The sequence below is a fragment of the Dioscorea cayenensis genome, chromosome 2 (assembly GCF_009730915.1).
Source record: "Dioscorea cayenensis subsp. rotundata cultivar TDr96_F1 chromosome 2, TDr96_F1_v2_PseudoChromosome.rev07_lg8_w22 25.fasta, whole genome shotgun sequence".
NCBI classification, from domain to species: domain Eukaryota; kingdom Viridiplantae; phylum Streptophyta; class Magnoliopsida; order Dioscoreales; family Dioscoreaceae; genus Dioscorea; species Dioscorea cayenensis.
In genome coordinates, this window is record NC_052472.1 from 22154528 (window position 1) to 22180957 (window position 26430).

The following is a 26430-nucleotide window of genomic DNA, read 5'->3' on the forward strand; positions in this document are numbered from 1 at the left end:
TTATATAAAAGCGACAAGTGATGATTAATAAACACAACAATTTCATCATCAATTGATTTAAAGTTAATTAAAAAGACTGCGAATATAATTTGATGATATGTTCTTCACTATTAAAATGTCTTTTATTTATTTATAATATTCTCTACCCTAAACTACTCGATGCCATCATAATAACAACAACATGGATTCCACCACATTAATTTTTCAAGCAACAGTAAAATGATGATTTTGGTATGAAATGCTATCTATGTCTCATTCATATTATTATTATTATTATTATTATTATTATTTATTTTACCAACAAAATTGATACTATTACTATAGAGAATTATACATTCAGATAAACTATATAGATTGAAGTTATTATCAATAAATTATTTACAGATAGTGTTGTGTTATCATTATGGTCTAAAATATAAATCTAATACTCAAATATAAAAAAAATTAAGATTTAATATCAACCATATATATATATATATATTATCATATTTACAATCAAATTTAGTATGGAAACAATCTTAGTAGATAACATTCTTAAAAACACAAGAATGAGTTTCTTTTAACACTTTGTGAAATTGCCAATTCAATTGTTTAGTTCATAATGCATGAATAAAAGGCTTTTCTTATTGTTTATTCTAAACCCAGCCCACTTCTAATGGGCCTTCAAACCAAACTCTTAAGCCCAATAACTGGCCCATTATTCTTTCACTATTTTTTCTCCCAAAAAAAAAAAATTAGATTTTTTTCAATGAAAAATTCACTCTTCATCGTTCCTGATCTCCATCGGATCTCGAGCTCCTTGCAATTCCTCCGGCCATGGCCGCCGGCGTGCTTGAGTCTCTCGCCTTTCCAAGCTCTCGTCCCTTGTCTCGAAGCTCTTTTGCAACTATGGAAACCATGGGACCTTTCTTTTCCACTCTTGCTTCCCGGAAACCTGGTTTTCTCTCCGGATTCAAGGGCTTGGCGATCACCAACCATGGATCAAGGAGATCATTGATGAGGGCGCGGAATCGCCGGTCTTCTGGCTGTGGAGCGATCGTATGTGAACGCCCGGCGAGTACTACGGAAGGTGTGTTCTTAGTCTTGCATTTATTTTTGAATAATATTTTTGGGGTGTTTAAAATCAGAAATTTATGCTGGATTTGTTGATGTTTATTCATTTCATATAATACTATGATGATGAAGATGGTTGGTGGAATTGGTTATGTGTTTGTATTATTAGGCAGTTCTTGTTGAAAAAGTGTTGTGAAGTCATCCAATTTGTTTTTCTTTTCTATGGGTACCTTCCAAGCTGTCAGTTTTGGAATAATAATCTTGTGTTTTTTGTGCCATTTATTCACTTCATATCATGCTATGACTTTTCCTTGGCGAAGGTATTTCTATTGGAATTGATCACATGTGCGATTCCTTTGATATTATTCTGTTTTCTAATGAGGACCAACAAAGTACCAGTTTTGCTTCAGTATTTAAGCTCTGTAGTTTGTATCTTGTAATTTTTGGCAGTTCCTGCCAAAAAGTCTTGTGAAGTGATCAAATTGTGTTTTGCTTGGTTATAAGTCATTTGTTCTTTTCAACGAGTGTCATCCAAGCTGTCATTTTTAGATTAGTTATCTTGTATTTCTTGGCATTTATACACTTCATAGTTCATATCATGCTCTGATTTTTCCTTGGTGAAGATGGTTCTATGGAATTGATCACATGCATGTGTGATTCCTTTGATATTTTTCTGTTTTCTAATGGGGATCAACCAAGTACCAGTTTTGCTTCAGTATATAAGCTTTGTATCTTGTAATATTTGGCAGTTCCTGCCAAATAGTCTAGTGAAATGATCAAATTGTGTTTTGCCTAGTTTTAAGTCATTTGTTCTTTTTAATGAGTGTTATCCAAGCTGTCATTTTAAGAATAGTAATCTTGTGTTTCTTGGCATTTATACACTTAATATCATGCTCTAATTTTTCCTTGGTGAAGATAGTTCTATGGAACTGATCACCAATGCAATTCGTTTGATATGTTATTTGTTTGTTTTCTAATGGGAACTGACAACGCCCCTTACGTGTAACCCGCAAGTGCACAGGTTTGTCGAAGTAATAAATCCCATGTGAGTGGGTATTGTATTCACAGGGAGTAGGGAATAATATCAAGATTGCTATCTAACTAAGCGAAGACGGAATAATGATTTTGTTGATAAAATATAATAATAGCAAGAATAAAAGAAACAAGAAAGAAAGAAGCACAAATAGATGAGAGGTAAGGTAATCGATAGAAGTGGGGTACTCAGATATTGTTCCACCTAGGACAAATGCTTCAAGTGCAAAATCAACTATTATATCTCCTAATTGACGCTTAATGAGTCGTGAAAATTCTTAAACACGGTCTCAAACCTAAGATCAACCGTGACTAACTCTACACTATGTCCCGTGGAGAAATCGATCAATCTCAATAGGGATTCCAAGTGATAAACCCTATTCCAATGTATAGATCTAACCCTTTGGTCCAGGCGAAAGACCCCTAGTCGCAATTAAGCCCTACGTGCTAAAGTCACTTCAACACTTCACTCTGTTGCCTGTGCAACTAGCCCCAACGGAGGTCATCCCATTAGCCCATTCACTCTACTATGACCGCAAAGAACTCTTGGAACGTAGAGATAGGATAAATCACATCGGAGGGGAAAGGGAACGCTCCGCTATCTCTCGACTCACCCTCTCGACCCTCTCTAATCTTGCAATGTGTCACTCACTCACAAAGGTTATCAATGTAGACTCTTAACCCTAGTGTCACTCTAAGTGAGAAATCATGCAACAAGCATTCAAGATTGAAACTCAATTAAAGACATCAATTAAGGAAAACATAATAGAAGATTAATGAAACAAATACATCTTAGGGTTCACAAATCCAAGTACCCACTAGGGGTTTAGTTCTTCATGGAGCTAGTTACAATCAACAATGAAATCGAATGTAAAAACAAGTAATCCATAGAAAAACTCCCTCGGTATTCGTGTCGATGGTCTTGTGGAGTAGCCTCGTTTTCTCTAAAGGTCCCCTTATCCGGCCTAGAGCACACCTCGCCGGATCAATGCCGACGAAAGCTTCCCCAATAACCTTCTTTCAAGCGGAGCGCGGTGTTGAAGCCGTAGAACCTCTCCAAAAATCTTGCCAAAACCCCTCTAAACCCTAGCTGCAAGTCTCTCAAAAGTTGGAGAAAAGATGAAAAAGAAGATGCTGAAATCGGGGCTGAATTGCGGCTTTTCAAGGGCTGGAATCGAGCATCCACACGGGCCTGTGGATGTTCCACACGCTCCTGTGGACTATATTAGTCTATGCTTTTTAGCATCAGAATCAATCAAGAAGAATAAGAAGAACCACATCCTTCTCCCAGTTTATCTTTTCTTCATCAGGATTATATTTATGTTGTGACCCACATAGGGCAATAAAACAATAGAAAATTTTCGCTAACATGTTACCCTTCAATTCCTTCATTTGTTATAATTTTCACTGAATCAGCGTCTCAAGTGTATTAGAAACTCTTTGAATATGATCTATTGATCTCAGCTTTGCATCTTTTACTCAAATACCTTAAAACCATCCCTTGCAGTCCCCGACGTGACCAAAGCAACATGGCAGCCCCTTGTTCTGGACAGTGACACTCCGGTTCTGGTCGTGTTTTGGGCTACGTGGTGCGGACCGTGTCGAATGATCCATCCTGTTATTAGCAAGATCTCGAAAGACTACGAAGGTAAGCTGAAATGCTTCAAACTCAACACTGATGAGAACCCGGACATTACAACCCAGTATGGAATTCGAAGCATTCCTACGATGATTCTTTTCAAGAATGGAGAGAAGAAGGATACAGTTATTGGGGCTGTGCAGGAAAGCACTCTAGTTACATGCATTGGGAGATTCTTGTAAATTGAACTGGTTCTCTCTTGTATGTGCTTTATTATTGTTGATGTGTTTTGGATTGACTACTAGTGTGTCTGTGAAGTGTTGACTGGTTTTTCTTCTTCTTGTGATATTCCCTTAAGTGTTTTGAATTTGTCTTGTGACTAGTTTTTCTTTATAAACATTTGTCAATTTTCACATATTTTTATATTTTTTTTCCAAAATATTTTTCTATTGTATTAGATTTCATGCTACAACAAGATGGTCTGTATTATTCTCCACATTTATCTCCAAAAAAGAAGTGGAAAATTTGTCTTATTTTCTAAATTTTTGTTTGTCCTAGCATTCTCTTATGGGAAAAAGAGTACAGAGGAAACTAACCTAAATCTTTATTTTTTAATCTCTTTCAAGAATTTATTATTCTTCTATATTTTTATATCCATCAAACTAAACATTAAAAAAAAAAAATTGTAAATCCACATTTTTTTTCATATCATTAAAAATTAAATAGTTAAATGTATTTTTGCATTCTTTTATTCTTTGAGAAAATAACAGAAAATTTAGATTTTTTTAATATATATGATAAATCATATATTCATTGCAAGAGTGGCCGGGTCACCAAAAGTGAAACACTGCTAGAGAAGAAAAAGGCAAAAACAACAAGAGCAACCAAATATGAGAAGGAGAAGCATCATCCATGCACTGAATGATGCACCCCAATGCTTATCAATTTAGACGGCACCTTCCAGGATAAGGGCATCTAGCTCGCTTGTCAGAGCTGGCTGAACAGAGGGATTGGAACTCCTTAGACTCACAAAAGCAAGACTGAGCTTGATCTTCGGGAGGGACTTCTCTAGTTGGGATTTGACCAAAGCATGAGTTGTAATAAACCAAGCGATGAGCATGTGGTCAATTTTGTAAATAATAGAGTGCTCATCTAAAGATATGAAAGACAAAAATGAGTCTATTGCGCTCAATCCAGATTGCCCAACAGATGGCTCTGATAAGAATAAATCCCAAGGATTTAGACTTAAGAGTCTCTTTCACCCTTCCAAGAAGTCCAAGCCTCTATTAGGGAACTAGGGGCCGCAACATTAAAAAGTGTTGCGAAATGTGCCCAGATCATACTCGAAATGGGCAACTCAACAAAAGATGTGCAATCCTTTTCTCAGCAGCATTATAGAGGACACATGTGCTAATGTAGATTCTATTGTATCTCCGTCTAACCAAGTTAACCTAAGTAAGAATTTTATTGTAAATGGCCAACCAGAAAAAACTCACTTTGAGAGAACATGGGTCTTTTCTAAAGGGTTTTTCCTATGATATAGTGAATTCCTCCATTATTGAGGAAGGCATAGAAGGATTTAACCGGAAATAAGCCTTTTTCTAAAACATTGAATTTCCTGGATATATGACATTTAAAAAAATAAATTCAACATGATCTCTTATTCCTTCCTTAATTTGTACACACACACATCTATATAGATATATATATATATCCAAAATGCAACCACCAAATGCACAATTAAACAGCATAGTGCACATAAACATTGGATGACATGGAAGGGATTGCTATTAAAAAAGAAGGGAATATGGGCTCCACCAACCAACCAATAGAAATTCTCCACGTCATCCAAGACAGCATATTACAGCATGTCGTATTCTCACATCCCTTAAAAACCGCTCCTTTGATTGCTCCTCCAAAAAGATGAACTATGCTTTCCAAGAAACACGTTTTTTCTAGCTAAAAATATCTAACAAAAAAAAGTGACAGGAAAAAATAAATATCTTCTTGGTTTCAAGCAACCATCCATTTGTTCCAAAAGAAGAAGAAGAAGAAGAAGAAGAAGAAGACCAGGCTTGTTTGCCTTTCATTTTATTTGGTATGTTATTTATCAACTCTTCATTTCTCTATTTACTTTGTTGTTTGTGTTGTGATATGATATCTCTGATTCTAATCTTAAAGTTAAATCTTAAAATAATTCTCCCAATTTTATTGTAGATAATTGTTAAGCAGACATTGATTATAAATAAGGAGCTCGGTTTCATTTATTTATTTATTTATTTATTTTGATAAATTTATGTTTTTTTATTTTTGTAATGAGGTTTCGAGTTCGAGATCTCTCAAAAACAAATAAGGTAGAAAATCACTAGACTATATTTTATTACCTGCTATGTTTCATTCTTACATCCTTTCTGATTTTCACCCTTTTTTTCCCCTTGAATTATCATAAGCAAGGCAGCCTCATATTTCTTTTGCAATGTGATCTAAGATTGATGATGCATTTACTGACAAAGTTTCAGAAGAGATACAAAAAAAAAATTAAAAAAGAATAATTATTGTTTCTTTATCTGAGATTTCCTTGTTTTGCTTTTTTTTTTTCATAAGTATTGTGAATCAAGATTAATTTTTTTGGAAAAAAATTTTGCCTCATTTTGAAGAAAAGAATTAAAAAGTCCAACAGTTCTTCATAGCATCATTATAGTACATGAAAATAGGACACGGACAAGTATCAAGTGTCACAGACGTCCCATAAGGTTTTGAATAAATATTATTGAGGATAAGTATTCAATGTCACAAATGAGCTGGCAGGTGCTTTAGTTACCATCATAGTTCTTGGAATCTTGTTCCTTTATATATATATATATATATAATTTTTTTTTAAGTATCACTGTTTTCAACACTGAAGTCTTCTTTTATTATCAAATTCCAACAACGAAACAGCTCACAATGGTACTCATGATGAGATTATGTAACCTCATAAATCAAACTCAATAATGAAGCATTGTCTCTATGTCTTCTTTGTCAAACATTGAATTTTCCTTTAGACCAAACTTTTAGTGTAAAAAAAGCCAATAAATAAAACAACCACTAAAAACTACATACGTACATAGATATTTCAAACTCCACCCAAATTTCATGTGAATGAACAGCTCATCAACCAGCATCTCATTATGTTCATGGGTGGAGTTTGGGACCCTCTTATCCCCATCCAATATAAAAAGGGTGGCAGTTCTATTGTCAGTTTGCAACCCATAGATGTAGATGTTTGTGGTCCCTGAATATTCTTGACACAAAGATAAGAAGACTTATTAATCACACTCAAACCTTTTGAAATGATCAAATGATCAGGAAGAGAGCATGGAAGATATCCTCTTCAGAGAAGCAGCAATTGAACATGGAGATGAGCAACTGAAAGACCGGCAACATGAACCAAGCTTCGGCTGGTGGCTGCTTCGACTGCAACATATGCCTGGACTTCGCCGTCGACCCTGTGGTTACCCTTTGTGGTCATCTCTATTGTTGGCCTTGCATTTACAAGTGGTTGCAAGTCCAGGCTGAGGAGGTGGAACAGCAATGCCCCGTCTGCAAAGCAACTCTCTCTGAGAATACCTTGGTTCCGCTCTACGGCCGTGGCCATTACACAACTGACGGCAAGCAATCAAACAGTCAAGTGCCACAGCGCCGACCTGCGGTCAAGTATGATAATAGTGATATACAACACCTTGTTCATCACCACCAGCACCAACGGCGACAATACCTTGAGAGTCACATTGATACTTACAATGGTAATCTGCATTCTGGTTCGGCGGAGAATAGAGTGATGTCCTCCAGAGATGTGCTTGGAGGGATAGCTAGTGCGGTGGTTCCATGGGCGTTCCGTGGACAAGCGCCAGGGATGTACAACTTCAGCATGAATCATCAGACGGGGAATGTGGAGGACTTGAGACTGAGGCAGCATGAAATGGAGAGTGAGAAATCACTGTACCAGATCTGGATCTTTCTCTCTTGCTGTGCATTGCTGTGCCTCATCCTCTTCTGATCATTTGAGACAACTCATTGGTTTACTGTTCTGCTTGAAATGCTGTAAATAAGATGTACGTAGATGCTAATAAGCATGGCCTCATCAAGCAAATAATTAGAATCATAGATGCTAAGATGATTTTGAAAAGAGAGGTTGAGCGGTATTGATACCGAGATGCTGATGATGGTTGAGTAGACACTGCAGGTAGTCTGTATTTGCATGATTGCATTACTTTTGAGATTGTGTAAGCATCTAGCATAAACAATGAGTTGTGAATGTCTTCATTTCACTTTTGAAAAATCAACTACTAAGATTGAACAATAGAAAGATACCATAATGCAGAAATCTATTGTGAAATTGAAGCCTGAAGAGAGAAAAGCTCCAAAATGCTATAATGCAAGCATCCAACTGACAGCCTGCAAAACAGCAGAATATGTTTAATTGGCATTATGTTAATCAGCTCTAAAAATACAGTCTAGGATCATAAATTTATAAGAATAGTCTCAGAACATTATGTTAATGAACTAATACCAAGCAAAAGTCACAAATAATAGAAAATAGTAAGTAAATAAGACAGCACCAATTCAATTTAATAACTACTCCTGCAGGAAAAAGATTTACCACATTTAATCATTTATAACAATTTGGTTGCGTAGATAATACAGTCAACAAACCCATGTGGGAGTTTCAAAATCATTTGGTCACCATCTATTCATACCTGATCCTGGACACCAGCTATGTATAAGCAATTATAGGCATGTGATCTGATCTTATCCATTCCTTTGGCTGATAAGAGATGTGGCCGAGGGTGTTGTCTTGTTTTTTTCCGGTCAATCAATCATCCTATTTAAACTTTACTTACATAGAACGCGACTTCTCGCATATCCATAATGATTTTGCCGCATTTAACCACCTGAAAACAACCTCGAGTTTTGATGGATAAAACACTGATAGACAAATAAAAGGTTTCAACTTATACAATGTATTAAAAGAAACCAAAACCGAACACAACTTGATCTTGATAATGACACATTAAACTTCTTGCTACAAGAGATATGTACATTGCTGCTTTTTTTTAGAGTTTCTTGAACTGATTTCTTAAATTTACAGATAAGACCAAACACACACACACACACACACACACACACACTGGCCTCCCTAAGTCCACGCCTGATTTCAAAGATAGCCAACTTGATCGAGAGTCGCCATGATCCCCTTCACTAACCTGGTTCCTCATGATCCTAAATCTCCAATTGTCAAAGCATTAGAGGGTTACAAATAAAATATAAAATAAAACAAAATAACGGGGAAGAGAAAGAGAAGAGTGGGCTATTATCATCGCCATATAAGACTAACAAAAGTTTATAGTGAATAGAGCTAATAGGTTGATCACCATTTATACAAAGTATAAATACACAGAAAAGAACCATACTAGCTCCAACTCAATCCTCTCCAATAATGTTGCTCATATGATTCCTTGTTATTACTTAAGTCGTGCTGGTTGTCCACCTTTAGGAAAAAAAAGAAACAGCAAAAACCGAAGCAAATGGAAAAACAAAGAGCACAGACAAAGCAAGGTTTCTGACTGTGTACTAACCACCTTCTCTAGACCTTTCTACTTTACAAGTGAAAATGAAAAATATTCTTCAAAAATATATGATATTGCAGCACAATAATGGTTCCCATCGCAAAACGCAAGTGTTGTAATCAGAATGAGAGAGAGATGGTTAGTGTAAACACAATTGAAATGCATTTAAGTGCGAGCCATGTATCAAGCCAGCTGATACAAACCTAAAGCAGAAGCCTGAATTTGCACTATGAACAGGGCAGATTATAGATGGTAGATTGACCATATCATATAGGAATGGGAATTATGGAAAGAAGTAACAGACCAAGCATTGTCAACGTAAATTTGAACACAACAGTAACAGCAGCAACAACAATAGATTATATACAAAATCAAGGTGCAAGCCAAAATGGGTGCCACTTGGGCTATAGAAAAACCGAATAGAAGATATGGCCACGCATGCTAACCAAAAACAGACCTTCATCACACATTTAAATACGATAAAGAACCAGAACATTTCTCCTTCTGGCACAATATGAAGGAAAAGTGCAACTTGTCACTATATAACAAGACATCTGCAATAAGCAATAGGGTTCATCACATCTTTATTGTAAATGAAAGCTATCATCTTTCAGGAACCTTGTTCAAAGCCATAAACATTATCCTTCGCTTTCTAGAGACAATATCTAATTTCAATATCAGATCCTCCCATTCAGCTTTGCCAATGATAGGCAGAACCTAGAAACAATTAGAAGTCCTATATTTCCATGCCCAACATTTAAGGGCCATCTTCAAACATCAAATTTCTTTGTTACTATTTCTTTTAGGTTCTTTTAGAATATATGCCAAAGTAAATTTAGACATTTGTTGGTAAAGACTCATAAATACTGCAATTGCAATATGCCCCTAGAACATAATTGTTTATGCAAATACACACTAGGTAAAGTTTTTATTACAATTTTTTTCACATCAGCTCAGACAGGATCATTTTACAAAATTGAGTTAAGCTAATTTCTTATTTATTTTCGTTAAAAAAGATACCCCAATGATTTTCACAAAGAAACATACCCCAATTTTAATTTTGCATATTGTGAAACCTATTTCAATTATGTCTCAATATGTAGATTAGTGGCACTAATCATTGATTATACCTGTCCTCTATCCTCCGCAACTTGAGTGCAAAGTTTGGGAATAGCAAGCCAGTGTCTTGCACCAAATCAAAGAGTAGAAATGAGCATAAATGTCTTCTACGGGTATCTCATAATGATGCCATAGTAAAGGAACCACTTCCAATATTCTATTCATCATCACTATCAGCATAATCATTAGTAAAAACAATAGTGTGCTTTTCAAACTACATGATAGACTAGCACGCAGAACCCTGGACTGCAGATCAGTAGCTCAAAAGATGCTTACAGGATGATGCTCATAAACCAAGAACCTAAGAGAAGAGGACATCAGCACCTACCTTCTAGATGCAATACATCAAAGATAAAATTGGCAGATTTTGGAACAACTAAATTTATTCAAATAAGAAACACAACTAATAGTCTAACAATCAAGGTCACAGTTTTATAACAAAGTCTAACAATATACTTTACTTGGAATAAGGGCCGGTTACTATAAAAACATGAATGGCAATCATATAAAAACTTGACCTATCAAATTATATAATAAAAATTTGTCAGGTCCATCAATATAACTGTCAACACAAAAACCAAATGAAAACACACACCAGTTCACCGTTCAAAACAAATGGGATGCAAATCAGATGTGCAGTATTAGACAATAATAGGGGACTCCTATATATATTAAATTAATGGTAGCAATCCAAAATCAAAACTCTCTGATCCACAAACTGCTGTTCATTTGTAAGAGCTAAAGGCATCATTTACTTCAGTAAATTTGCCTGGAAGAATCAAACAGAATATAATTCAAATCATGGCACCCATATGCCACATCCAATAATTGAGTGACCCATGAAGCTGATGTCAATTCAAGTCTTATCATCAAATCAGTCTTTTGATCAGGTTACAAGAACACATTTCATCCTCATTATAATTTGGAAACATAATCTTCACAACTTTCCAGATTAAGAGTCTAGAAGAATGTGAAACTGATTAAATGAACAAACCAACAAAGTCGGAAGCTCCAGAATCAAAATAACAAAATCTTCAGCCCAGGGGATTATGGTACTCTCCACATTAACGCGAACCAGATCCAAAAGAAAATTAAATTTGTTAATCATCACATGGCATGATTTAGATCTAAGAATAATAACATTTGTTCTACTCTTCAATGGAACCATTATAAAGAGGGTTGTTCCATCCCACCATTTAACTTTCAACATATGAATAAATAGCTTCCAATAAAACTAATTCAGCAGAATATTTAAAATTGAATTCATCAACTATCCGACAGGAATTTCTAATATCTTTATACTTCAGTATCTTTGATAGTAAAATAGCAGTCAATCTCATGAACACTAGAATATTCATCTTCTTTGTTTCCATTATTCTCAAGTAATCATCAAATCAGCCGAACTCATTTTCACAATCATAGATTCCATCTCCAAATTGATTCAAAGAGTCCATGTTGATGAGTCTGTTTATAACAGACTTCTAGCCCCAAGATTTGTCATGCAAAAGGGCGTCCATCATTTATCAGATACAACATCCATAACCCTAGTATCAAGTACCTACACGGTAGTAAACTAGACCAAACAACATTTCAGCTTAATGATGGTAACAAAATGATCTTAAGGTCAAACAATTTAAACTATGGAACCAGGAGGAAGAAATATAATCAGCGATCTTTGAAAGGTCTTTCTTCCAGCAGAGAAATTTCCAGCAACTGCAAACCACTCAAAATAAACAAAAATAGCATTATTTAGTTTCAGGAAAGAAAAAAAGTAATGTAACCAAAAATCTTAAGTGCGCAGTAAAGATTGCTTGAAAGTACCATCTAATAGAAGTAGCCACCCTGAGAATGCTCCCCACCACCATAAAGAGATGAATATGGGCCACCTCCATACTGCAAAAGAGCATAACATATGGAGCGGCTTATGCACAGATAATCCAAAATGGAACGAAACCTTCAGAAAAATTTAGAACTTACATCAGAACCATAATAGTCACTTGCATACGAGCCAGCCATTCCCACAGTATCTAGGATGAAGTAAATTCAAAGCACAGATAAGTACAAAATCAAAGCTAAAATTGAAAAGACAAACCAAAATTGTTCTAAAGGGGGATTCATTGAGTCATACCACTATAGCGAGATCCACCAGAGAGAGGATCTGGGCGATCATAGCGAGGGCGTGGCCGACTGCCAGGATTTAAGTAACCAGGATCATGTTCCTAAAGATAAGGTATATCTTAGGTACACAAATTTAAAACAAAACTGCGAGACATACAATGTGATTAGGAAAATTAAATTGTTTCCCCACCATCATAGAAAATGGTCGTTTAATACCATGCCCACCATCAGCAAAATAGTAAGGATCTTCATTGAAGTGCCTAGCACTAAAAGGTCTGTCAAATTCTCCTGGCATCAATGGTGGCCTTCTCACTGGGAAACCTCTCCCACGCCCTCCATCAAAAACATTATGGTCCATTGGAGCAGAACCCCTTCTACCTCCTGCTAGGATCAAACAATGAAATTTAAGACACCTGTAGAATGATATCAGGAAGAACTGTCCTTTACCTAATGAGCAAATAACCCACGACTTACCTCGGAAGCCAAAAGGCCTCCTGCTATGAAATTCAGTGTGTGGTACTTCTAAGCTGTTATCAGCAGTAAAAGAAAATCTTCCACCTCTACCACGCCCACGCAGATGAAAGCCCCTTCCACCACGAAAACCAGCCCTATGTTGAAAATGCCCTCCCCTTCCAAACCCTCCTCTTCCAAACCCTCCTCTGCCTGCCCAAACAAAACAAGGAGAAAAAAATATAGGTGGAATATAAGACACACTACAGCAACTAGCACATAACAAATTTTATCAAAAGAATCGATACCAAAGCCAAAGTGAGCAATTCTATATCCACCACTCATTCCACCTTTCACTGCCTGGGTTTTTGGGAATGGATTTGCAAGCCTAGCTCTTGCTTTCATCTGAACAAATTTGTTAATCTGTTATGCTTAATCCAGAGAAAAGAACAACCTCAAATACAAGCATGCCAAACATTTAATATCTACACAGTTTATGATCATCATAGCTCACAAATCAAATGATAAAAAGGAGAGGATCCCACAGATCACTGAATAAGCATCTTAAACTAGAAATTGATGGCCTGACCTTTATTGTATTGATTTTTCAATAATGTTAGAATAGACACAGAAAGGGCTTGGGGAAAAATCATCAGTTCATAAGCAAATAATGATATCAGAAGCAGGTCAAAAAAAAATAAAAAATGTATGAATCTCCAAACCTCATCTCATTGATATCCTGATAGTTAACTTGTGAATAAGCCTAAATCAAATGTGATAAGAGACACATGAAAATAGATGATCATATATCCTATCATCCCTAGAAAAATTTATGCACAAACAACAAAAGAAATTATTTTGTAAATTAACATGAGTTAGTTGTGGCCAGGCTAAGACACTTGGGAAATCTATCATGGCAATCCATCCTTCCACTCTCACTTACTGATGATAACATCCCAAAAATTGGAGAAGACTTAAAATGTGTAACAAGTTTCTGTATTGAGGAAGGAGTCCTAAAAAATATCTAAATCTTAAAAAGAAGCCCAAGAAAAACATAACAAAATGGCTACTGAGCATGCCAGCAATTAAGCAGTAACAAGAGAACAGTGGATACCTTAGACCTTCCATCACCCAATTCTGTATCGCTTTACACCATTAGCACAAGCAACAGCTGCTTCATGAGTTGTGAAGTTGACAAATCCAAAATCATTTCTTCTTGCTTTTGACATATTGCGCGCAAGGGCCACACGTTCAATCTCTCCATATTCTTTAAACTGCTCTTTCACACGGTCTTCATCCCAATAGGGTGGCAGACCATCGATAAAAACTGACTTAACCTGCAGATAAAGAGTGAAGTTAAATCATGACAAGTCGCAACAACTGGCCTGGGAAAAATAAAATCATTAAACACTAAAGAACTTGTATTGCAATATCCAAAGAGACAAGAAGTACCTGGGACATAACTTCTGGGTCAGGTTCGTGCAATGGCTCAGCAAAAGCCACTTTTGCAGTCCTCTCATGATGACCAAATATGACATCTGGTTTCTGAAGCCTCTTGTAAGCAAGCATTGCCTCAGCATGGCAAGAGAACTCCAAGAAGGCAAATCCCCGACTCAGTCCTTCATTTTGACTATCAGCAACCAAGGTGATCCTTTCAACTCCATCAACACAGTATTCCTTCAATTTATTCTTTATCTGAAATTCAACATAAAAAAATAAAAATTAGAATGCATCATTATCAATTAATAGTCATTAAGTGCAATAACTAAGCCTTACCGCTTCCTTCGTCCACGTATTGCATATGTTACCTAAGAACAGTGTGTCATTGTCCTCACTAACTGCAACACCACAACGTTTTCCACGTATCTATGAACATTGAGTTATATGCTTAGAAAACTTGCACAAAAACTTGCTACAGAACACCATTGAATTTTGTAAACTTCTTACACTAGGAGCTAAGCAAACATGACCCACAAGAATCAATTGAATGGCAGATAGTAATCACAGTTCATTGAAAGAGCAATGTTCCTATACTTATCCCTTTATGTGGTTGATACATGAAGCTCCAAATGGTTCTGAATCTTCTGATAGAACTCTTAGTGAAAAAAAAAAATAGCATTGAAGAATTCATTAGAACAATTATCAGAAAGAAGATCAAATTATCCTTCAAGATAGCCTTGGACCAGTAGCCCAATTACCATAATTCCTAATTTGTAGATAACCACTATTGCATTTCTTGTTTAAGAAGCATTCATGATTTTCATTGTTTTAATTTAGTTAACAGTTCTCATCAATGCATAAACACATTTTCATACATCTTTTTCAAAAATATTATTTCTAAATGAAAATTCACACCAATGAGCGATCATTTGGAATCTATCTCAAAACAAGAATGTTCTGGTATGAATGTCCTTCATGAGTTTACCACTCAGATCATGGAGGTCATCATCGGTACAGTTCATCCTTTGGTGCAAGGCCACAAGAGCTTGCCAATCCAAAGAAAGACACATGGCTCTAATCGACAATCTTAAATATCACCCTCAATAGCAATAACAGAATTTTGAAGATACAAAAACACAAATTTTGGTCCTCAGAAGTGCTCAGTACACATCCACATGTCTCGTACCATATCAAGAGCAATATACTGTATCTACAAGCTATTTCCATAATCAAGATAAATGTGGCAAGAAAAAGAATCCTATCAATAATAAATCCAAACTCACCATAGGATTTTTCAGCTCAGTGAGAGCCTTTGCCGCCTGCTCCTTGCTCGCAAACTTCACAAATGCAAACCCTTTGTTCTTATTGGTATTGAAATCCTTGTGAAGGCGGATTTCAACCACCTCACCAACCCTCTCAAACACCTTCTTGAGGTCGTCCTCCACAGCATCTCGGTCCAAACCCCCAACAAAGATCTCCTGCTCCTTCTTGATCATCCTGGCTTTTGCCATGTTCGAGATCTCAATCTGCTCCTCCATCCTGGCACCTTTATCATCATCCCCTTCATCACCCTCCCCTTCTCCTTCCCCTCCTGCCTCCTCTTCCACAACCTCATCCCCCTCAACAGCTTCTTCAACCGCCACAACCTCACTGTCCTCCTCCATCCGCTGCTCCTCTCCACCAGCAGCATCCTTATAATCAAGAACCGGTTCAAGATTTAGTTCCTGGCCAGGCTTATTCCCCTCCTTGCTCTCCATTACTTCAAGAATAGGCACCACAATCGAAGTCAAGGTTTCTTCAGCGACCTCCTCTGCTTTCTCAACTACCACCACAGCAACAGCTTTCGCACCAAGAGGCGACTTGCCCTTCCCTCCGCTCTTCTTCTCCGGTGCTTTCACCATCTTCTTCTCCTCAACAGAACCCGGTGCTTCTTCAACTACAACCCCAAACAAACGCTCAAAATCTATTCAATAAAACGCAATATAGAGAGAGAGAAAAGGGTTTTGCACCTTTAGCTTGGGTCTTGGCGGCGGCCTGCTTCCCCTTAGCTCCTTTCTGTCCGGCAGTGGACTTCGGCGATGGGACGGCGCCTTTCTTGGCCGGAGGAGTCTTCTTACCGGCCGGTGGCTTGGGGCTATCAGCGTTGCGGGTCCTCATAGAGAGAAAAGGGAAGAAGGTTCAAGGAGTCGAGATGGTGGTGCTCCGGCGATCGCCGGATTAGGGTTTTGCTCTGCCGATCGGGCGAAGGAGAGAAGAAGGAGCTCGTGTCGAACGGTGACGGCGAAGATGAGTATACATCGAATAACAAACAAAGATACCATTTTTAACCTTTGATTTTTGGCTTATGGGGTTAATATGGTCAAATGCTCTCTTTTATATGGAAAATTCTGAAAAAGACCCTGGCTTTATATAAATCTTTCAAAAAATTCTTCTATTCCTTCTGAAGGTCCCTAGACTGAATGTCATTGTTTGTTTTAGCCCCTCAAATTATCAAATAAAAAAAATGTATATTTATTTTGGGTTATAAGTTAGATAGTTTTTTTTAAAAAATTTTATGTGAATAACCAAAATAAATAATGAACCCATGGTTTTGAAATATTAATAATATGAGTGTTAACATTTTAATTGTTTAAAAGTGAATTTTAAGTTTTTGAAAAATTAGACCCTTCGGTGGCATCTTGTGTTTATGATAATTCTGGTTCCAATTCATGCACAAGTAACAACCATGTTATAAAAAATAAAAAATAAAAAATCGTCATTAAATTTTTTATTAAAAAATTTATTAATCTACAAGAATAATTTTATAAAACTTAAATAATTTTTTTTTTTCAAAAACAACAAACACTATATACATCAAAGCATATACACAGACTGAGAATTAATAACCTACTCCGCACATTCTCTCTCACCCAGCAACATAAGTTAAAGATAACAAAAATACACCCACAACTGCCCGAGATCCATTACCACCATTTCGTCCAGTGAAATTTACACTCGAGACTTCTTAAATAACCATTTTACATTTATACAAATACAATTTAACATATCAACCAATCCTAAAAACTTAAACTCGGTTAGAGGAAATTCTAACAATGAGGCTAAAGTATCAGATTCATAAAATAATTTTATCTTAAAATAAATTTTAGTTTATGAAACATAAAACATGGACAATGAAAGTATTCACTGTTCAGAGAGGAAAATTATATATAATTGGAAAATTTTATTACAACCAAACTGCATAAATATGTCATCCATATTGATTCAATAACATTGCCAGAAGATTGCAACAAGATTAGTGTTCCATAATAGACAATGAAGCTGCTAATAAGAAACTGTAAATTTTCACAGGAAATTCTACTCTGTACAAGTGGATATAACTTTATAAAGAAAAAAAACTGGAATAGAAAAAATCAAAATGTAGGGATCACTGAAACTGATGCTCTGATTCGGTATTTTCTCCTCATCGGCTATCGGAATACTACTCCTATAAATTATTGAAACTCGAACGGAGCTAGATTGGCGAAGGCTACAAAATCACTGGTTTTCTGCAGAAATTAAATCACTGAAACTGATTCTTTGATTCGGTGTTTTCATTAAATGATTAATAGAATAGCATAGCCAAAAGCTGGTACTAAAATAGCACGTTTTTGTGTGATCCTGACGACGGTAATTCCATAACATGGGGAGGAATGCTGGTTACCTCATGAATATTGCCCAAATTCTGCCCTGAAAATTAAGTTTCTGGAAGCTTTAATCGGTTAAAGAACACCAAGAAATGATACTCTGGTGCCCAATAAACAAACCCAACAACAACGCCTCCTTTGATGAACTGCAAAAACACAATAGATTTATTTTGACAATGAAATGATGATTGCCTTGAAATGGAGAAAGTGCCAAAGAAAGATGGACTACACAAAAGTATATAGGATCATATGAATACCTTTCCATCTAATATCACAAGTTCCCCATCAACCCATCTGGCATTCTGAAACCCAGGATCAGCAATCCTACCTTGTCCCTTATATCTAGCAACCTGAGCCAAAAGTGGATTTTAGTCTCTACTTCCAAGCACAAATTGTTAAGTTCTACAGACTAAATTATTAGTGTTCGTAGGATGGTACCACTCCAAATTCTTCAGGAATAATTCCTTTATGAGGTAGCTGATACCGTTTACCAACCTTTGCACGGAAAACAATCTGTAGAGATTCATTCACATTATCAGTATCTTTCTCTTAACAAATGAAAGTTACAAGGCTATAAAATTAAGCGCCTCGCAAGTCTACATGGAAGATTTAAGAAAATCGGCTTAGCTAAAGCAAAAGGTATCCTCGACAGCTTGAAAATAATGCAGAAGCTAAAAACAAGTTACCTGACCAGCAGGCAATGAAAGGCTACCAGTTAACTTCACAGCTTCAACATACTCATAAAATTCCAAATCAGTGTTCCTATCATTCTCTTGCCATTGGCCAAATTTGCGTTTTAGATGGAGAATTTCGGAAGCATAAATTCCATGTGCACCAACATATAGGCCTGATGGAACAAACGGAACATCTTTTAGTAAACAAGAACAGAAAGAAAAACACCAACATGAACTTAAAACAAGTCCCACTGAGTCCAAATAAATAAAGAAATAAATAAATTACAGAATCATAATCATGGATAGCACAGCTAAAACTTAAACCAAATCAATAGTTTTGCAAAAAGCACCACTAAGTGGATCTGCAGATGATGATATCTCAATACGGTTAAAGAGCATTGACCCAGAGAAAGGTTGATTTTGATCCTGTTTAATGGCAGAACTTATTAATTCACCAACATCTTTAAGTACCTACACAAACAATAAGTGGTATTAGAATAACCACGAGTTGTAAAGCATAGCACACTGCAAGGATGCTATCAGAACATATCATGAGATCATATCAGAATAACTTTTCTATAAATCATGTTTCAATATTCAAGCAGATTTTAATTCCTTCACGAAGGACCTTGATTATGTGTAAATCTAGCCTCACATTGTGCATACTATTTATCTAGAAAACATCTAGCCAACTCATAGAATCACCATTTACATTCAAATGCAATAATGAACTCAGAATAAAAAATCCAACTAAAGATGGGGACACAAACCTTCATAGGTATCTTCTCTTTGCTAAGCAAGACCTTAGCAAGATCAGACATAATAAGATCTGAACTCCGTTTATCTGATTTTAGAGAAGCCTTTCCCCTCAAGGACTCTTCTTTGCCACTGGTTCCAAGTTGTGTATCATTTTGCTGGATAGAAAAAGAAAATGATCGACGATCCTTCCTTTCAAGTGCAGCAGGCACACGAATTAAATCTATTGGTGACAAATCAGCAGAAAACTTTCTCATGATTGTGCCAATCACAAGTTTTACAGGCAATCCAGGTTGAAGATCATCTGTTCCAATCAATGCATCTTCAGAGTCAATCACTTCTTCATTGTCACTCTCGCTTTTAGCTTTATCTGCATCTATACTTTCCAATTCTTCATTGTCCTCACCTTCCTCTTCCATAATTTGTTCAATGACTTTTGCAATTAAATCTCGATCAACCTTTCCTGGAGATACAACTTTTAAGACCTTGACTTTCACTCCAGGAATCATGTCTCGCAGGACATTCTGGATTCCATTTATACCATCAACCATGTCAGCGTCATCATCTTTCTCTTCAACAGCCGTTATATCCTCCACATATATATCACCTTGTTCCTCAGTTGAACTGTCAGAAGGGTTTGGATTGCTAATTTTCTGCTTATTTGATGTTTTCAACAATAAGTCTTCAGTTCTATCATTTCTCTTCAAATAAACTGCCTAAGAAGAACATGAAGGCCTTTAGTGTTCAAACCAAGATATACAGACTATATGATGAGAGATAAGATAACATAGTTTGGAAATTTAAGAAAAGAATTACAAGAAAGCCAAAATTCATTATCTTGCAAAATTCGAAAGAAAAGGTCAAAAGACTTCTTTCCATGATAGAGAATTAGTAACATATTGAAACCATAACATTAACAATATATGTTCCCCAAAGAAACTGGAGTTGCTGCAGCCTATGTAGTGTGCAAAGAAATGAAACATGATCCATAAGGAAACAGGAAGAATTCTAAGAAATCTCCTTGTTACAAAGATCATGATATTCTAAAAAAATCTGTGGCAGCAGATGCAGCTTATACATCATGAGACGAAAAGAAATATGATGCCCAAGGAATAGAAAAAAGAGCTGAATCAGTGAAGCCTCATCTTACATTGGTAAGGATTTTCTGGGGGCCTTTAATATTTCTTATTCATAATTATAATTTTACCTGACATAGAATGGCTAATCTAGACTCTTAAGAAGGGACAAGTCTCATGTACATTAAAAAGGGGCCATTTGGGACTTATGCATCTGTTGCTCAAGGTTTAAGCTACCCTTCGTTTACAAGTAGATAAGATGAAGGTCGCATCAAAGCTAACAAAAGTTGCTTGAGGATTAAAAGAAACACACACACGCACAGACACACACACACACACACATGCGCACACGCAGAGAAAATGGCAACAACCTTCAACAATGACCTTATAAAATCCTATCTTCTCCACCAGTTGGAATTGAGCTTGAAGGGGGTTCATTAGCAAATTTAGGGATGAAGCAGGTTTGCTTTTCTCTCAACAAAGAGCCCAGTTCTTAAAATTGGAATGGGAGTGTGATTCTTCCAGTTTTTGCGCTCCTGCTATTTTCCAACTCATCTTAACTTCACCTCCTCCCAAAACAAAAGATCCTTTCCCACATCATTTTATTTCGACCCATCCACCAAACAATATCCTACCACATATATTTTCATATACTCAGTCCTTTTGTGAGTCAGTAAGTGAATCTTACAAATCAGTGACCCAGAAAACAACTATTTTCTATCCACAAAATTATCGCCCAAATACAAACGCACAAGAGCATGCATCAAATTCATTGTGATGAGCAAAACTGAATGGTGTTATAAAATCAGCAAAAAGGATTTGAGCCATACCTGCTGTTTGTATTCTCCTCCATTCACAGTGAAAAAAACTTCAAACAGAGGAGAACCTGGCCTAGCTGTAGATAGCTGCCTGTTTACAAAAGCTAAAAACAAAATAAGAAGCCTCATGTGATTTAATCAAATAGAGAAGGACCAGCAGGTCTATAGCTGAATGAGACAAGGGAGATACATGCTATTTTCATATTTAATTTGCTAAGCAACAATGCACAAGACAGGTTCAGTTGACCTTGACCAATTAAAAAAAAAATCACAGAAACAATACAAAACATTGAAACTGTTAATAATGGACACTAATACACAACAAAATTTTAGGAATCAAGAACAAAATGCAATCTTATACATTTGCAGACATGTAGTATGTTTGTTCTGTTTGGAAGAATTTCAATGAATTAATTTCCTTTAACAAATAGGACAATGAGTTTCGCCTCATTTGATGCGTCCCTAATAGCATCTAGTCTGAAAATCACTGGCATTAACTATGATCTTTTGTCCAGGCAATTGTGAAGGTTTTGCTCTAATTAAATAATTCAATAGAGCTATGACACAAAAATATGTCAACTAAATCTCAATAAACTATGGGAAAATCAGACAGATACAACTCTTTAATTAAATCATGTTAAAAAAAATTAACCTGGAAGTATAACTTCTGGCAACATATCTTCCATGTTCTGCACTGATATGGATGATTCTACCAGAGGGTTCAGCTGCATTGGTTGAAGTACCAGACCACCATCCCACCTACATGATTTTCCATTTGAAATTACGTTTACTCCGCAAAGAGGGGCACCATTAAATGATCAGTCAGCCGAATAATTAGAAAACCCCCACTAACTGAGCAAGAAAATCCACAGAACTGAAAAGAGTTCTCTAATTTCATGAAGAAAATATGGAGAATTATTAACTTTTTAATTCATGATGAAACAAAAAAATTAGTGATAACAACATCAACAACCAATGATAACAACATCAACAACCAATTACCACCCACCCCCCCAAAACCCAAAAAAAAAAACCAAATAACCAAACAAACAAAACAAAAAACAATGAAGCATAAAAGGTGATATATAGCCAGAAAGTCGCAAGTTAAACTGAATATATCACCATGTCTATCACGCATATTCATCCCTTATAAATTTTTGGTAAACTTTTTTACATATAGCAAAAACCTCACACTTTGTACTGATGAAGCCATAATAAGAGAACAACACTTCCATGTGGATGTCTTCATCAAAAGAAAGACAACCATTAGATCAACAAATAAACAATAAAGCAATAAGGTCATCGGTTATACCCATAACTTAAAACAAACATCTTAGTTTTTCAACAAATTCATACAAGGAAAAATTATGGTAGTAAATGGTGCACTTTGAGACATCAAAATAAGGTATTTCCTTCTGTTCTCTGCAAATAAAATTCATAAATCCAAACTAATTAACTCACCCTCTAATTATTGTATATATAACCCAACTTCAAAAAATCTGTCGACGCTCAATGTAGATAACATTCAAACCCGTAGACAATCCTAACATTTAGCAGGATACTCTGAGCATCCACATCCCAGTGGCAACACAATGCATGTGCATAAATACATCACAGCAATTAAATGACCTATAAAGACACAATATCAACTTACCAAGCCACAGCCAGCATAGTCACGAAAGAAAGCTGCATCACCATAACGCTCTTCCACAACAGCTCTCTGCAATAGCAAATTAATTTAGACAAATAAAAGGCTGGAACATCGAAAAGAGTTACACTGAGCATTTACCTTAAGTTCAGAAATAGCAGTGGCAACAGTATCCTTCTTTGTTGTAGCCATTATGGCAGCCTTGAGCTTAGCAGCTTCTTCATAATCTTCTCTAGCAACAGCAACACGCAATTGTGACTGAAAGAAAACAGATGCTTACATATTCCAAGAAGAATGTGTATACACTATGCTTAAAAAGGAGACACAGGGGGAAAGATAAGAATTCTGTCATATGGAGACTCAAAAGAAAAATCATCCTATTTGCAAAGTGAGAGTAAGTAATGAGGAGTAATGATAATAAGTTTGAAATGTTATTGAAACACCATGTATTCCATACTGAAAGTGAATTGGAAGTGAGTTGATAAGTTCTGTGAAATTACAAAACAAGGCTATTACTGGTATAGTTCAAGTTAGACATTCTTTTTATGGTTGATAACATGTTACTTAGCCAAGCAATGAGTCTGCTTTCCCAAGGTAACTATTCATTATAATAATCAAATTAGAATTAATCAACGTTTATATTTGATAAAGTCAATCAAATTTATCATAATAGGCCATTCGGCTCTCATTAAAATATGAATTTTTTTTTTTTAAAGCAGGACAATAATCAAACGGAACCAAGCTTTTATTCCCCATACAAAAATAAGGATCTCATAAAACATAATCACAGCTTCAATCAAAACAAAATTCAATCTAATTAACTATTGATTAAAAACAATCCAACCATTTACAAACAGGAAAAAGATATCAAAACTATATCTTCTCTAAGAAAACTGACTTTAAGTTGTTTAAATATGTATAATTTGAGATTGCATGAATATCATAGGATATAAAACAAAGCCATATTTAAATTCGAATTGGTTAGATTTTAATGAAAGCCACACTGACTGAGTTCCAAATCAGGCTTCTAACGAAATTTGGTCTAAACTTCATATATAATCTCTACTATTTATTACATGTTTTCCACAACTTCTATAAAACAATTATATTGATCCCAGTTAGATGCATGTTGTTTTCTCATACATTTACTTCAAAGATCAATATGCTATCAAATTGCTTTTTTCAAAATTCTATTATTCAGCACAAGTTACTGTCAACAATTCAATTCATGCACTTCTGATTTACCATTATATACAACATTGTCCAGAAACAGCATTTTAATTTCAGATTCTCACATGCTAGACAATACCCTTGCCCCATTCACCGCATAATCTCAAACTATATAGTTCAACAAGATTTAGGTGAAAAACCAAAGCAATAAAAACATGAATTAAAAAGAGGAACAGAAACAACCTTCAGAGCAGCAACGAGATTCTCCTGCTCTTCCACCTCAGCAAAATGCTTCTCCCACCGTTCCCAATCCCACTCCACCTCCTCCTCTTCCCCCTTCCCCGCTGTCTCCTCAGACTCCACATCCATCCGATCCTTAGAGGCCGAGCTCTTGCTCGAATTGACATAATCCTCCCACCTCTTCACCGCACTCTTGACAACATCTTTAATCAGTGAGTCCCATCCTCGGCGGACGGGCTCCTCTGGAATTTCACCGCGGGAACAGCGACAGAGAGGCGAATCGGAAGGGCGATAAGTGCGGGCAGAGAAACGGGGAAATGGAGAGGTGGCGCGGCACGGGGTGGCGGCGAGGAGGCGTGGGGCAAGGTTGGTGGTGCTGATGCTTGGATCCACGTAGGAGGAGGTCGGAGATGAGAAGCTAGGAGCTGGAACGGAAGCCATGGCGATGGCGAGACGGAGAGAAGACGAAGAAGAGGGCTTCAATGGCGAAGGAGAGAAGTGGATGAAAATGAACAGCGTGGATGATTTATCTAGTTAAAAAAAATGCGAGAAATAAGGAAAATATTGAGACCGTTGGATTTGACGTTGAGATTCGTGACTGATGATTTTAGATTAGAAAATATTGGGATCGTTGGATTTGACGTTGAGATTCGTGAACGAAAATAATATTGTGTATTACATATAAATAAAGGAGTATTGTTTATATTGAGCCTCATAATTGTAGTCTAGAGTTTTTTGAGAGACAAACAGAGCTAAACAATGAGTGATTAGCTATTAAGATAGAGAGGAAGCCCTGTTGTTATGCTCGTAGTTTTATACTTGTATGAATGGTAGTTTTTAAAAGGTATGGTTTTGTTGTATTGTATGTTTCTATTTTTTTACTTTGGTTTTACATGTAAAACTAAATATTTTACTTTATGAAATTCATTGTTTTGTTTGGGTGTATATGGAAATTCTGGTGTTACTGGGTTTACAGCACAGTGTCTTTTTGGGTGTATTTGGCTTTACGCTCAAATCAAGCGTAAAACTTAATTTAGGAAAAATAAAATCAAAGAAGGAAAGTAAGAGGCTATTCAACCGACTTCAATGAGTGTTGTCATCCTTCGCCTCACACCAGCAAGATCTCCTCCAAAGTCATCTTCTGCTCATCACCGCAAGAGTCTTCCAAGGTCGTCCTCTGCTCACACCGGCAAGATCTCCTCCAAGGTCGTCCTTCGGTTGCAAGAGATCATCTCATCCTCCGGCATGTTGTGTTTTTCTTTCTTTTTACCTTTTGTTGTTTATTGTCAGTATCTATTACTAGTGGATTGTCTTGTTTGTAACTCTTTTTTTTTAAAACAAGAAAAGTGATTTATCTATTTTTTTTAATATTATTATTTAATTTTAATAAATTATAATCTATCTATTTTATATAAAAAAATTGTATTGATATTTCATTTCCATTACAATATACTTTCTCTGTTCCTTTTTATCTGTTGTGAATAACCGAATCTCACATACCAATAAATTTAGTTATTTTACAAAGTTTTATAAAAAGTTTATTCTCTTTCCAAAATTACACCTAATTTATATTTTCACATTTCTCTCTCATATTTAATTCCAGAAAAAAATTGAAATAGAGTGTTAGGGTAATTTTGGAAAAAAAAATAATAAATGCTTCTAGATATTAAAAAATGACAAATAAAAATGAATATGGGTTTACGACAGATAAAAAGTAACAGAGGAGTATTGGCTTTTCGGCACTTGTGTTCAAAAGAGTATTGATGATTATAATGATTGGAAATTTGAAAGGATGAGATGAGGTGAGTATGTGATGGAATAGTTTTGATATATTTTATAATAATAAATTTTATTTTATTTAGTGAAAATTACGAAAAAGCAGCTTTAAGTTTGTAAAAATTGCAAAAACACGTTAGTTTTTCGATCCCCAAAAATCCCCTCCTTTTAAACTACTATGTTTTTCAA

At 35.9% G+C, this 26430-nt stretch overlaps 4 protein-coding genes and 1 long non-coding RNA gene across 5 annotated transcripts; 2 read left to right on the top strand and 3 right to left on the bottom strand.

Moving 5' to 3' along the window:
- The first annotated feature begins 703 nt into the window (after positions 1-703).
- On the top strand, positions 704-4033 carry LOC120270687 (thioredoxin M1, chloroplastic-like). The gene is made up of 2 exons (XM_039277763.1): positions 704-1069; positions 3593-4033. Exons 1-2 carry the CDS (start codon positions 817-819, stop codon positions 3904-3906), a joined length of 567 nt encoding a protein of 188 aa, XP_039133697.1. The 5' UTR covers positions 704-816; the 3' UTR covers positions 3907-4033.
- A 1552-nt stretch (positions 4034-5585) lies between these two features.
- Positions 5586-7989, top strand: LOC120276769 (E3 ubiquitin-protein ligase RMA1H1-like). Its single transcript, XM_039283465.1, has 2 exons — positions 5586-5762; positions 7013-7989. Exon 2 carries the CDS (start codon positions 7089-7091, stop codon positions 7701-7703), a length of 615 nt encoding a protein of 204 aa, XP_039139399.1. The 5' UTR covers positions 5586-5762; positions 7013-7088; the 3' UTR covers positions 7704-7989.
- LOC120276777 lies at positions 7856-8655 on the bottom strand. Its single transcript, XR_005541370.1, has 3 exons — positions 8404-8655; positions 8018-8101; positions 7856-7937 (listed from the first exon to the last, which is right to left on the bottom strand). It is a non-coding gene; the product is annotated as an uncharacterized LOC120276777 (long non-coding RNA).
- Positions 8656-8689: 34 nt separating this feature from the next.
- On the bottom strand, positions 8690-16788 carry LOC120276760 (heterogeneous nuclear ribonucleoprotein Q-like). The gene is given in 13 exon segments (XM_039283454.1): positions 8690-12105; positions 12214-12285; positions 12370-12419; positions 12521-12611; positions 12701-12891; positions 12985-13173; positions 13269-13365; positions 14075-14107; positions 14109-14297; positions 14413-14655; positions 14737-14826; positions 15684-16336; positions 16410-16788. Coding segments are annotated over 12 exon segments (2043 nt in total). The 5' UTR covers positions 16558-16788; the 3' UTR covers positions 8690-12105; positions 12214-12216.
- An 812-nt stretch (positions 16789-17600) lies between these two features.
- LOC120275815 (protein EXECUTER 1, chloroplastic) lies at positions 17601-24961 on the bottom strand. The gene is made up of 12 exons (XM_039282529.1): positions 24469-24961; positions 23197-23313; positions 23062-23127; positions 22060-22166; positions 21420-21498; positions 19528-20229; positions 19108-19228; positions 18770-18930; positions 18522-18596; positions 18341-18433; positions 18101-18229; positions 17601-17945 (listed from the first exon to the last, which is right to left on the bottom strand). Exons 1-11 carry the CDS (start codon positions 24904-24906, stop codon positions 18134-18136), a joined length of 2055 nt encoding a protein of 684 aa, XP_039138463.1. The 5' UTR covers positions 24907-24961; the 3' UTR covers positions 17601-17945; positions 18101-18133.
- Between the last annotated feature and the right edge of the window lie 1469 nt (positions 24962-26430).

Excerpts from the sequence above, each read along its gene's own strand:
- LOC120276769 (XM_039283465.1), top strand. The coding sequence starts at position 7,089 with ATGAACCAAGCTTCGGCTGGTGGCTGCTTCGACTGCAACATATGCCTG.
- LOC120270687 (XM_039277763.1), top strand. The coding sequence starts at position 817 with ATGGCCGCCGGCGTGCTTGAGTCTCTCGCCTTTCCAAGCTCTCGTCCC. Across the intron at positions 1,070-3,592 it reads CCCGGCGAGTACTACGGAAG|TCCCCGACGTGACCAAAGCA; the intron begins GTGTGTTCTTAG and ends CATCCCTTGCAG.
- LOC120275815 (XM_039282529.1), bottom strand. The coding sequence starts at position 24,906 with ATGGCTTCCGTTCCAGCTCCTAGCTTCTCATCTCCGACCTCCTCCTAC. Across the intron at positions 21,499-22,059 it reads GCCAGAAGTTATACTTCCAG|GCAGCTATCTACAGCTAGGC; the intron begins GTTAATTTTTTT and ends TTTTGTAAACAG. Across the intron at positions 18,434-18,521 it reads TTCCTGAAGAATTTGGAGTG|GTTGCTAGATATAAGGGACA; the intron begins GTACCATCCTAC and ends CTTTTGGCTCAG.